The following is a 12,582-nucleotide window of genomic DNA, read 5'->3' on the forward strand; positions in this document are numbered from 1 at the left end:
ACTGTATGGCAGTTCTTGATGATACAGAGACTAAAGAAAGTCTCTGTGGGTTTACAGTATTTGCATCCTTCACTTCATCTCTCTCTGACAAAGAAATTTTGTCTTCTTCCCCTTCATGAGATAAGGCTACTGTTTACTGCCTTCTATATGACAGCCTTTCAGACCCTTTCCAGTTCCCTACCTGAGGCCTCGCCAAATAGCTCTCAGCTCCCCATTTCTGGCTTGAATAATCCCAATTCCTTTGAGCTCTTAGCAATCAGATGTAGGATGGCTGAGAAGCCAGATGCCAGGCTTCCCTCCTCCTCTTTAACCATATTTCTGACCCCTTCATTCCTTCACTCTCCATTCTCCTCCCAAGCAGATTCTTTAAACCCTATTACAACACTCTAATGATAGACAAAAGAAGGTTCACCAGGTGGGTTGTAAATCTCCCCTCCTTTACAAAATGACTTAGAGGAAACTCTAGGCCTTCCCTCCCTACACCAACTACCTAAAGGTATGGGTCATGCTCTGATATCTGCATTTTCTTGTAAGTGGGCAAATATGGCATTGGCCAAGTCCTACCCCATTCCCAGGTCCATAAAGGAAGTCTTTGGGGCCAAATGGTTGAGTATCAAGACTTTTCATTCACACATGTTGGACAGGGAGGAGAGGCAAAACATAGGAAGAAGTTTGGGGAGAGGAAGGATGGGCATAAGGAGAACTGCTAGTCTGGCAGAAATGGAAGACCCTAGTGCTGGGGCCCAGCAGAGGAGTGGGGAGAGCACCGGAGGAGCCTGGAGGGATATCTTCAGCTCTGGAGATCTCTCCTTAACCACAGAGGCCTGTCTCTCTGGACTGCTTGAGGGACTACCCCACCCAGAAGGTCATCTCTGAAAAAGAATCTTGGGGTGATGAGAAGGGGCTTCTGATGGGGCTCTAGGAGGCAGCAGCTGACAAACAGAGCCTCGTGGGAGAAAGAGGAGACAGTCCACCTGGGTCCCTCCAATACACACACACACCATCAGAGACTGCAGAACGTTGGGAGTCAGGAGTTGGGATGGTTCTATTTTATTGTGTTCCAAAGCACTGGACTCAATGAAAGGTTGGAGAAGATTGTTATTTACCACCCCTGCCCACCCCATCTCTGGCCCCACAGTAAGCAGCAGGGGAGAACCCATGACACTGACTGACATAACAATTTACAACCTGGCTGGTTTCCCCACCCCACTACTACCAGTCCTGGGGCTTGGGGTACTCTGCTCTGTTGGTCTTTTTTTTTGGAGGGGGGATAGAGGAAGCAGCAGTGCCAGCCACGGTGAAGGTATATTCAAGCAAGCTATGGAGAGGATATCCTCCCCTTTCACCTGCCCTATAGGAATGGGTATGTGTGTGGAGGAGAATTGGAATGTGGAAGGGGTGGAAGAAAAGGAAATGAAAAAAATAGATCATATCTGCTTGGGTGAGGTTGAATTAAGAGCAGGAATTGTGATTTTTGCACTTTCTTTGGTCTCAAGAAGCTAGGGTGAAGGTAAGAAGGGAGCTTGGATGGCAACCAAACTGTAAGGGGAAGAAGAAAATAGACAGGAATTTGTTCTTCTTGGAACTTTCTTGGACCTATCACAGCAAAAACCAAAACAGAAACCAAAATCCTCTTTTCGAGCATTGTCTCTAATTCTATAAAAGATAAGATATTTATTTAATATATCTGTGTATATATTTATATGTCTATGTACACCTTTCTATACACAGATGCCCCTGGGCATCCTGGGTTACAGGGGGAGGGGGTGGTGAAGATAGTGACCTCACTAAGTCTTTTGGCTTTCCTGTACTTCTTAACAGATCCACTTCTCTGGCTAACACTGAAGGCATCATACGATAGAAAGGATGAACAGACTATCAGAGCTGGGAGCAATCTTAGAAACCACCTCGTCTGACTCCCTCATTTTAGAGGAAAGAAGAAAGTAAGACTCGGAGAGAGGCTGTGCCTTGCGCAAGGTTGAGTTAAGGACAGAGACAGAACTAGAATTCAGGTCTCCCAGTTCCCAATCCCATGTTCTTTCCTTTTGCCATGATGCCCTGAGCTCACTAGCTCCCAGAGGGCTCTGAGCTAGATAGACAGGATTATCCTCCCTCCCATCCCCCACGGGGAAGATGACATTCTCTTCCCACTTCCAATTATTAATGTTCACAACAACAATGGAAATTTTTACCAAATCCCAGGGGGTTGGGAGACAAAATGCCCACATGTTTAGCATAAAGCTTTGGAAAGGACAAGAGCATAGTGAATGTGCCTAAGTCCTCTCCCCACCCTCCATAACTTTCCACCTCTCAGCTCCTTATCTAGGCTATTCCTGAACCAAAACTGCTGAGCCTCTCCCCAGCCCTCGCCATTCCACGTCCTGGGCAAGGCTAAGTTAGTATCAGGGCACACAGGATGATAAAATAACAACAGGAAGGAATATAGGACAAGGTTATCCAAGCCAGAGGATAGTCCCTCACCCCAGCAGAGAGAGAGGTGTTACAATCCCATCCAGGAATCCAAAAGTCACACAAGGGAGACACAAGTTAAGATAAGAAAAGGAGATCTTCTCATTTGATCTGTGTCCCAAAAAATTCCACCCCACCACCTCCACTCTCAAACAACTCAATGGCCAAGGCAAAGTCGAATTCGTGGAGTGGGGGGCCATCCACTGCGATCTTCACAACATGGTTCCCTTGGACGTCACCTCCCTCTCCCTTTCCCTGGTCCCACCACCGAAGCTCCCGGCTCCGGGCAACCTTGTCAAGAAGGCCGGCACCAGCAGGCAGGACCAAGACTAATGAAGCCAGGATGGCAAAGTCAGGAAAGAGCTCATGCAGCTCCGAGTGGGCACAGACTAGCTTGCAGCAGAGGTCTCGTGGGCCCAGCGGGCCCAAACTGAAGACAATGCGTTTGAAGAGAGGGAAGTCACTCAGTGCTCTCTCACCAACCACTACAGGGGCGTACGCCTGGAGCAACAACCGAAGAGCTCCTTCCCCATGGGCTCCTAGCTCTTCTAAGGACTGTGGGTAGCGTCGAGAGTCAAAGACGGAAGCAAATGCAGCCACGATGTCCAGAGAGGGACCTGGGAAGGAGTCCCACAGCCACTTCCTCAGGGAGTCCAGGAAAGTCCCCCGGAGTCCTCAAAGCTCTGCATGGTTTCTGGGGAGCAGTCCGTCAGCTCCACCCCTTGATAGCAATAGCGGCCGCCATCCCCATTGCCAGCTGGGGTGGGGTTGTCCAGTGCCTGCAAGAAGCTTTGGAAGTGGGGCCCATCTGAGCCTCTCTGAGCCTGCAGGGAGGCAGCAGTGGTAATGACCAGGGGTGGGAGCAGGGCCAAATCTGGCTCCTCAGGCTGAAGGAGGAGACTGAGCTTCTGCAGAGCGGGCAAAGTGTCCAGTAGGAGGTAGGTGAAGGCAATGAAAGTGAACCTCCGAAGGGCAAGGGCCAGTGCCTGTGTAAGTGGGGAAGTAGGGGAAGTAGTTTCCAGCATGGGCACCAGGTGGGACCAGGAGGCAGCCACAGCTTCAACAGCTGGTAAGATTGATGCCCAGGGTACTCGCTGTGGGCCCGTCAAATTGATGGCTGCAAGGTCCAGTGCTGCCCGGAGCTCTGGGATCCCTTGGGTCCCGGAGCCGCCATAGAGTCGAAACAGAGCATCCAGGACACTCTCATACTCGCTGACATAGGTGGGGGCTTCTGGGTGACCCCGGCTTGGAAGGCAATGGAGCTTGGCCAGCAGTGGGCAGGTGACCCGAAGTTGTAGGCCTAGGTCACCTAGACGCTCACTTGGGAGTCCTGAGCCAAGCCAGGCCAGCTTGGGTGCAGGAACACCAAAGGACTTCAGAATGTCTAGAAGCTGGCCAGGAGTGGCCTCACCTACCCCTAGCTCCACACTTCCCAGGAAGGTGCTGGCGGGCTGGCCATCACAGGGGGACACCAAGGTGGCAAATAGGGCCAGGCTATGAGGCTCTGGACCATCCCCAACCTCGTCCAGCACTAGTCCCACAAATGGGGATGCCTTCAGCCGCTGGTAATCTTCAGAATGCAGAACCCTGGCAATGGCTGCCTGGGAAGAGTCAGAGAGAAAGAGAAAAAGAAAGGGAAGGCTTTAAGCATATCCCAGGAAAAGCCTCAGCTCAGTTACCCAGAAACAGGAGGAAGAAACGTTCAGTAGGAGGGAGGACTCCCCTGACACCCGTGAAGCACTGGGAAGAACAAGCATGGGAGACCAAGGCCGATTTCCTGGCTAGAGGAAGGCCCAGTCTACTTGGCATTAAAGGAAGAACTGCCCTGTGCAGAAACAGGGAGAAGGTGAAGGTGACCTCGGGAAGGGTTTAGTAAAAAGCAGATGAAGTCTGATACTACCATAAGTGTCAAAATATACCCCCCTAGGGCTCTGTTTATTTTTCCTTCTAATCAGCTATTCTTTCAACAATCAATTATCAAATGAGATAATATTTGTAAGGCACTTAGCATAGTGCCTGGTAAACAGTAGGCTCTTAATAAATTGCGAACTCCCTCTCCATCCCTTTCATCCAACTGAAAGCTCCTTAGGGGTGAGCATCATCACCTCTTCCCCATTAGACTGGGCACTCCTCAAGGTCAGGGGTTATATGTCCTCCTCCCACAATAATGCCTCAGGACACAAGTCAATTCTTAAATATTTTCCTTCCCGATGATTTGCAAGTCAATGGCAGAGGCCCAGAGGTCTTATTTCTCTCCATCCTTCTCCCAAAACTAGGACTAAGGAAGATAAAGTAGGCTGCCCCTTAGGGAGCAACACACTGAGCTGAAGGAGGCAAGGATGTGATCAAGGCCATGCTTTTACAGTTTTTCTTATAAAAACACATTTTAATGCCAGAAAACCTCATTCTCTATGGCCCCTAGAGACATTTTGAGAGAAATCAAGCCACATATTAAGTAAAGGCTCATAGCCTCCAGTAGACTAGGGGACAGTGGTTCATAAAGTATTAGAGGGAGAGGGGGAGACAAAGATATGAAGGTGGTTTTCCAGCGACTACAATGAAAAGAGCTTCCAATTTAGAGTAGGATCTAGCTTCCAACCCTGGTCCTTCCACCTCCTACCTGTGTGACCTTGGGCAAGTCACTTAACCCTTGCTAATCTCAGTTTCCTTCTCTGTTAAATGAGGATGGATGTCTTTAAAGGTCCCTTCCAGTTCTAAATTCATGGTCTTATGATTCAGGCTAAAGAGGTACCTTCTCCCAGTTAAGTCCTTTATCTACCTCCCAAACAGGGATTCCCCCCGGGGACAACAGAATATATACCAAGCAGGGAGGAAGGAACCTACCCTCTCTGCCCTTTCTGCCACAGAAGAACCGTGGCCTAAAGCCCAAAATGCTCTGCCCAGTGGCTTGACACCCAAGGAGTATATGGAAAGGATTTTCCTTCCTTTTGCCCCCCCCGCCCTAGAATATCAACCACCCACCTGCATGTCCTTCACGCTGCCCAGAGTGTAGTAATCACCATGCTCAGTGCCCAGAAGTGCCTGGCAGAGGTTGAATCGCTGTAGTTCCAGCAGTGCAGGACAGCGGTCATCTGGCACATCCTCCTTAGCCATGCAGTAAACAGTGGTCAACACCGCCACCTTGGCAGGGTTCACTTCCATCTTGATAGGCGCCGCGGAGGTGGCCATACCTACTGAGTTTAGGGGCAGGTTTCGGTGGTACCCATAGCTCCCTCTTCCCCCTGCCTGGGCTTCAAATGCCAGCTGTTCCCGGTTGACAGCTAGGGCCTGGCAGTGAGCCCCAGAAGTCACATGGCGCAACAAAGCATGACGCTGGAAATTGTCGGTGCCCACTGTGAAGGCATTCTCGGCCTTCCCATGTTTGTTCCGGACAAGGGCTTGCCTACACTCCAAGCAAAACATCAGCTTTCGCTCATAGTCAAACTCCAGCCAAGTGAACTCTTCCTTCCAATGCTCGTTGAAGTAGCGCTTGCATTTCTTGTTGGAGTTGGAAGTCTCTCCAGCCGGCTTCTTCCCTGGGGGGACCATCCCCGCCTGATGGATGGGCACCCTTACAAACCCTTTCCCCCGGGTCTCCCCCCTCCCCAGACTTCTCCTGAGACAAACACTCCTCCCAGGGCTGAGGGGAGCCAGGGGAGAATGAGGAGGGGGACAGACCAGGAGGTTAGTGGGGACTGTCCATCTAACTTAGCCGAGAAAGTTTATTCCCACTCCGATGCCAAGGACTGGGGATGAAAGAGACAAGGGGAGACAAATTAGGGGTGTGTTACCACAAGTAAGCAGATTTGTTAGGCATTTGGGGATTGATGATCATGGCGTAGGGAAGACTCAATCATTTTGGTTCATTACTGCCTCCTTCTTGCCCCGCTGCCCTATACACAAAACATCTAGCTATGGGTCAGGAAAAGACCAGAAAGGGACTAAAAGGGAAGAATGAACAAGTAGTCATGAAAAGATCCAGGGACTGCTGTCCAATCAGGAGGTGGAAAACTAGAACTGCTCCCTCTATGTGCAACACCATACATGTATACACACACCCCCATACACACACATACACAAATAGTCCCATCCTCCCTTAACAAGCTCCTAAGATACCCAGTGAAGTACTCCTACTTCTACAAGAGGAGAAAAGAGGCCCAGAAAGGTCTAGAAATACCACAGACCCAGCGTGGAAAGGGATCTCAGAAGCCACCTACTTCAACTCTCCTTCATTTTAGAGATGAGGATCACTGGCATCCAGGGCCACAGCATCACTTGCCTATCATTGCATGTAGAAGAGTCTCAGAGGCAAGATGTGAAGCCAGGTTCTCTGACCCCAAGGGCAGTTCTCTTTCTACTACACCATGCTATAGATCAAGTATTTTATTTAAGGTCACAGGCTCTGGAGCTGGAAGGGATCTTAGAAATCATTGAATCCAATCCTCTCATCTTACAGATGAGGAAATGGAATCCTAGAGAGGGCAAGTGATTCATCCAGGATTTCACAAGTAGCAAAGAACATCCAGGGCACGAAACTTAGATTCAAGAAGACCTGAGTTTATATCCTGCCCCAGACACTTTATAGTTAGCTGCGTGACCCTCAGCAAGTCAGTCAATCATCAATTTCATATAGTGAGTGGTGGGTTTCCTCATCTGTAAAATCGGGATAATAATAGCACCTACTTCAAAAGGCTTTTTTGAGTAGCAAATGAGACAATATATACTTTGCAAACCTTAAGCCTTTATAAAAAAGAAAGAAAGAAAGAAAGAAAGAAAGAAAGAAAGAAAGAAAGAAAGAAAGAAAGAAAGAAAGAGGAAAGCTTGCCAACTGCCTCCCACCTTTCTGCTTCCACCTTTGCTTAGGAAGGGCTGAGTGGGTCCTTTGCCCACCGGAAACAGCCTTGTAGCCCCTATATCCAGTTCACCCAGGATAGATACACAGGTCCCAAGGGTAACAAATGAATTCAAGGAAAAAGGGCAAGAGCTGGTTTGAGACTTTAGTGGGTCCTACAGGGAACCCAGGGATGAACCCCAGGAGAAGCAGGGCTGCTTGGGGGTGTGGAACCAGAAAGCATCCCTTCACTCCCAATAAAGGCAGTTAACCCCTTAAAATCAGCAACAAATTTTTCATTCCTACTAAAAGGGCATTCCTCTGTTTGAGCTCCTGAGCCCCTTGTGCATGCATCCCAATAGCCCCTACTTCTGGCTCTGAAGGCCCCCAGAGGGCTAGGAGAGGGAACCCTGCCTCCCACAACATAAAACCACACATTCTATAAACCTGACATGTAAAATGTGGGTGTAAAAGCCCAAATCAGATCTAGATAGTGCCCTAAACTCCTCTGTCATTCCCGGGGATGCAGAGATGGGGACTGAGGTAGATCTGAAAACTTCCTCTGGGCGAAGGCCGGCAAGACGCAGCCCTCAAATTAGCCACTCAAGGAAACAGACTGTACCCCACCATACTCAAACACACACAGACACATACATACACGCGCACATACACATACACATACACATGTTGTGGTTCCTCTTGCCTCCCTGGGCGCCCCTTCCCCCTGCCTGACTTGGGAAGGTGCTGAGCCATTGGGCTGGGACGGGCGACCGGGACCACTGGGCACCCCACCCTGTCTCCCCTCCCCAGGTGCACCTCTTCCCCCCACCCCCTCACAAACTCACTGAGCCATGGGAGCCGCCATCTTGAGCGGTGGACACTCTGTCCGCAGCCTCCTTCGGCTCCGAAGAACTACAGCAGCCACTAGCGGTAACCGGGGCGAAGAGGCCGCCCCTGGCAGGAGCCGGAGCCCGAGCCCAGATGGGGGTGGCTGGGAGGGCGGGGGAGGCGCGGGCGGAGCTTTGAGGCCGCCCCAGGGCCACCCCTGCCGCACCTGTCTCACCTGGACCGACAGGAAGGCGGTGTGCACCTGAGCGCACGTGCCCCGCCCCCTCACCCCCGGCCTCTGCCCTGCCAGCCCTGAAGGGCTAAATAACTTCCTCTCCAGCCACCCTCCTCCCCCAGCGAATAGCATCCACCGTTCCACAGCCCACGCAGCCGGCCGCAGAAAGGATGGATGCTGAAGGTCAGATAGAAGCAGCAAGAATTTCTTTAGCAGTGGGGGGCAGTGGGAATGGCGCAGCCACAAGAGTGTCCGCTTCGGAGGCTGGCTGGAGTTCTACGTTCGAATCCTAGCTCTGCCACGAATAGCTCGTATGACCTTGGAACAGTCATTTGACTTCTCCGACCCTCAGTTTATTCCTCTGTAAAATGAAAGGGTTAGACTAGATTATCTATAACGACTCTTCCAGCTCTAAGTGTGGGATCATCTAGTCAGCCCTCTCATTTTACAGAGAAAGAAACTAACTGTAACCCAGACAGGTTGGTTCAGTGATTTATCCAGGATACCATGTAGCAGAGCGTGGATTTGAAACAAGTTGCTCTGACTCCAAAGCCAGCACTCTTTCTCTTTAAAACAAACATTTTTTAAACGAGTAAGTTTCGTTTTTACATTACCTTCGTTTCCAAGTGTGTGTGTGTGTGTGTGTGTGTGTGTGTGTGTGTGTGTGTGTGTGTGTATGTGTATGTAATGTCCCTGCCTACATCCCTTGCCCAGCTCGCCTACCCTTGTAACGAAATATAAAAAAAGAAAGAGGATAAAACAATTCAGCAAAACCGAGGGACAAGACAACTGAGTCACACTTAAAAATCACTTTCTCCTAACTGCTGGGAAAATGTGGGTTTGGGGGCCGTGGGTAAAGGTGGAATAGGGACAAAGTTTCCTGTGTGGAGGGAGGGGGATAGAAGACAGTTTCTGAAGATGGACCTTCCAGTGGAGGGCCCTTCCGTGAATGACCTTGAGTCTCTCCTCCCGACCTTATTTTGGGGATTTCAGATCTCTGAATGGAGGATCAAGTTGGCATTGCACCAAGGTGTGGTAGAAACACCAGGAGCTCAATCTGGGTTCTTATCTCAGCGCTGCTGCAACTAACTTAACTTTCTGGTGACTGGTTCTCTCTGGCCCTCAGTTTCTGTTTCTCACAAATGAGGAAATTGGACTAGATTGGGGGTTCTTAATACTAGTTTTGTTCAGCCTTTTTTTTTTCTGGTAGTGTCCAACTCTTCATGACCTCACTTTAGGTTTTCTTGGCAAAGATATTGGAGTGGTTCGCCATTTCCTTCTCCAGCTCATTTTACAGATGAAGAAACTGAGGCAAACAGGATTAAGTGACTTGCCAGGGTCACACAGCTAGGAAGTGTCTGAGGTTGGATTTGAACTCAAAAGTGAGTCTTCCGGACTCCAGGCCCAACACTCTATCCACTGCACCAACCAGCTGCCTCTCTTATAGCTGACTCCCAAGTAAATTTAAAGTAATAATAATAATAATAATTTTACTGTGATTTCTTCTGTCTGTGCAAACAGGCAGATATAATTTTACTTTTTTTTTTGGCCTCATAGGTTAAAAAAAATGCACCATGTCAGCATATCAATTGGATAGTTTGGTTCCTGAACAGATTTCAGGTATTCATAAATTTAAATGGGGGAGGGGGAATACAGCTTTAAAGGTTTCACTAACTTCTAACTGAAATTTAGCATTTCCTTCTTTTATTTAAAAACATTCTGAGAAACACTCAAGGGGCTTCACTTGACTTATAATGGGGTCCATGACAAGAAAAAAAAAACAATTAAGAATCCCTGGGCCAGATTTCTGTGAGATCTCACCTGGGGAGCCGGGAACATTCTGCTTATGGGGTCAGAAGACAGGGAGTCCCAGGGTCAAAGTGAAAAGGGCTCTAAGGATGGAGGGAGATGGATAAATAGTAGAATAATTCCACTGACACCCTGCCTCACTTGACTCCCCTCTCCCCACTCATCTCTCTGGCCTGGCCCTCAAACCCTGGGCCATGCCAGAGCACAGATGTCCAGTGAGGTGAGGGAGCACCTCTGAAGCATGCGCTGAGCTCCTCCCCCCCACCTCCCAAGAAAGGAGCCCGGGGGCCAGCAGCCACCCCCATTGAGCAAGCCGCGGGAGGCCAGCCCTAGCTCCTCCCCTGGGGCGCTGCGCGTATTGCCAGGCCACATTCACTTTGTAATGCTTTCTGCATCTGACATGCACGTGGAAGGGCCGGGCCCCTGGGGGCCTATGCTCAACTAGAAAAGGCCACTGCACACGGAGCCGCACGTGCCCACGAGCTGCAGGCGGCCGCTGACAAGGCCGAGTCGAGGACGAGGCACTTTGGACAAGACACTGGGGTAGAGGAAGTACAAGCAGAAGTGACGTCTCTTTCGCTATTTCGAGTTTACAAAGCGCTTTGCCAGTCGTAGCCTCACAACACTGCCTGTGAGGTCTGTAGTCATTATTGCCTATTACAAGTAAAGAAACTGAGGCTCAGAGGGGAGGTGTGGCTTGCTTAAGATCATGCTACTAAGTGGTACAGCCGCTTGGACTATGAACTGAGGTCCCCTGAAGCCAAATTCAGGGCTCTCTAAAGTACACACTGAGAGAACGCCACACACCTCCTCCTTTTCGCTTCCCTTCCCTTCCCTTCAGTTCTATGCACCAGTGCCCCAGAGTCCCCTCCTGGAGGAATGGGAGGGAAAGGCATGCTTATTTGGCTTGCCTTGTCCAGCCTAAAACAGCACCTGGCAGGTGAACCCCAGCCCCAGGGAGTGCTAGTCAGAACAAAGAGCCACGACATAGGTTGGGGTGTGTGCCTGCGCTTGCCTCTGTGCAGGCTTTTGCTCACATTTGGAGGATGGAGCAGTAAGAGGGTTGGAACAGAGCTTCTGCTGCCCAGGCCAGGTGTCTCCACAGGCCTGAGGGGAGAACATAGGATGAGACTGGGAGGAGGAAAACTGTTCCATTATCTAGGCAGAAAATTAAAGAATATCTCAAAGGAAACTGGCAGAAGAGTGACTGAGCTAGGGGGAGGGAGGAGGTGCAGAAATAGAGAGGAAGGCCAGGTGTCACCTGTAAAATAACATCAGCATGTTTTGGGGGGGAGGGCAGAAAACACAAGCCGCATCACTGATTTACAGATGTGCTGATACATACAAACAGAGAAGGAAGACTTAGCAGACACAAACATTTTCAGTTCAACTCAATCCAACAAACATTTATTAAGGGCATACTATGTGCCAGGTATTGGGAATATCAAGACAAAAAATGGAAATGGTCTCTGCCCTCAAGGAGCTTACATTCTGTAAGGGGAAAACACATGCACATAAATACATTTTATAAATACAAGCTATGTACAAACCTCTACATCACCCACAGATAACCAGAGAGAAACATACATCGAGTCCCAAATATACACAGGCCATACAGTGACGTATAAAATAGATTCACACATGCAGATGAACACAGGAACTCATGCACAGCAAGACATACATGCATACACACAAGTAGACTCAGATAAAGACCCATAAGATGCACATAGAAAGGAACTATTTTACATGTGTAGAAACCATGAACAAAGGGCCAAAAGGCAGGCAAGCTTAAAGAGAGAGCTAGAGAATGAAATGATTGAGGAGTCTGGGTCAAGGCTCTCACTAATTCCCCTTCCCCCATTTTCATGTGGTCAGATTATTGAATCACATATTCTTTGAAGGCCATAATTTGTTTCCATACCCTCTGAATCACAAATCCTGTGCTCCAGTGTTGACATGATTGGGAGAACAGACAATCTAAAATTGTTGTGAATGACAAAGGCAAGAGAAACAGAGTGCCCCAACAGTAGCTTCAGTTTCCCCCTTCCTAATCACAGTGGTAATGTGCTTTTAAAGCACCCGAGAAGGCAGACATGATGACATTCTCTAAGGGAAGGGTGATGGCTTTTCCATCCATAAAGAAAGAGAATACTATCACTTGTGTGTGTATGTGTGTGGGGAGATGGGGGAGACTAAGGAAACAGTTGATCTCTAGCTCTTTTAAGGGGCACAAAGAAAACCCAGGGGGGAGATAGAGAGGTTATGAATGGAGTCTTCTTCCGGAAAAGACAGGATTCCACATGGGGTAAGCCCCCCCCACCCGCACCCCGTGACATCTCTTACTCCTTTAGTTCAAATCCTTCACCTGAGAATCTTTTCTTTCCCTCCTTGGTTCATTATCCCCACCCCC

At 49.3% G+C, this 12,582-nt stretch overlaps 2 protein-coding genes across 2 annotated transcripts in view; both read right to left on the reverse strand.

Moving 5' to 3' along the window:
• ZNF385C (zinc finger protein 385C) overlaps window positions 1-12,582 on the reverse strand; it is a 75,298-nt gene that overhangs the window by 8,637 nt on the left and 54,079 nt on the right.
• Window positions 1,028-8,402, reverse strand: CUNH17orf113 (chromosome unknown C17orf113 homolog). The gene is given in 4 exon segments (XM_020972726.2): window positions 1,028-3,140; window positions 3,143-4,070; window positions 5,452-6,215; window positions 8,146-8,402. Coding segments are annotated over 3 exon segments (2,064 nt in total). The 5' UTR covers window positions 6,019-6,215; window positions 8,146-8,402; the 3' UTR covers window positions 1,028-2,571.

Source organism: Phascolarctos cinereus, unplaced genomic scaffold (genome assembly GCF_003287225.1).
Source record: "Phascolarctos cinereus isolate Bilbo 61053 unplaced genomic scaffold, phaCin_HiC Scaffold_5;HRSCAF=322, whole genome shotgun sequence".
NCBI lineage: Eukaryota > Metazoa > Chordata > Mammalia > Diprotodontia > Phascolarctidae > Phascolarctos > Phascolarctos cinereus.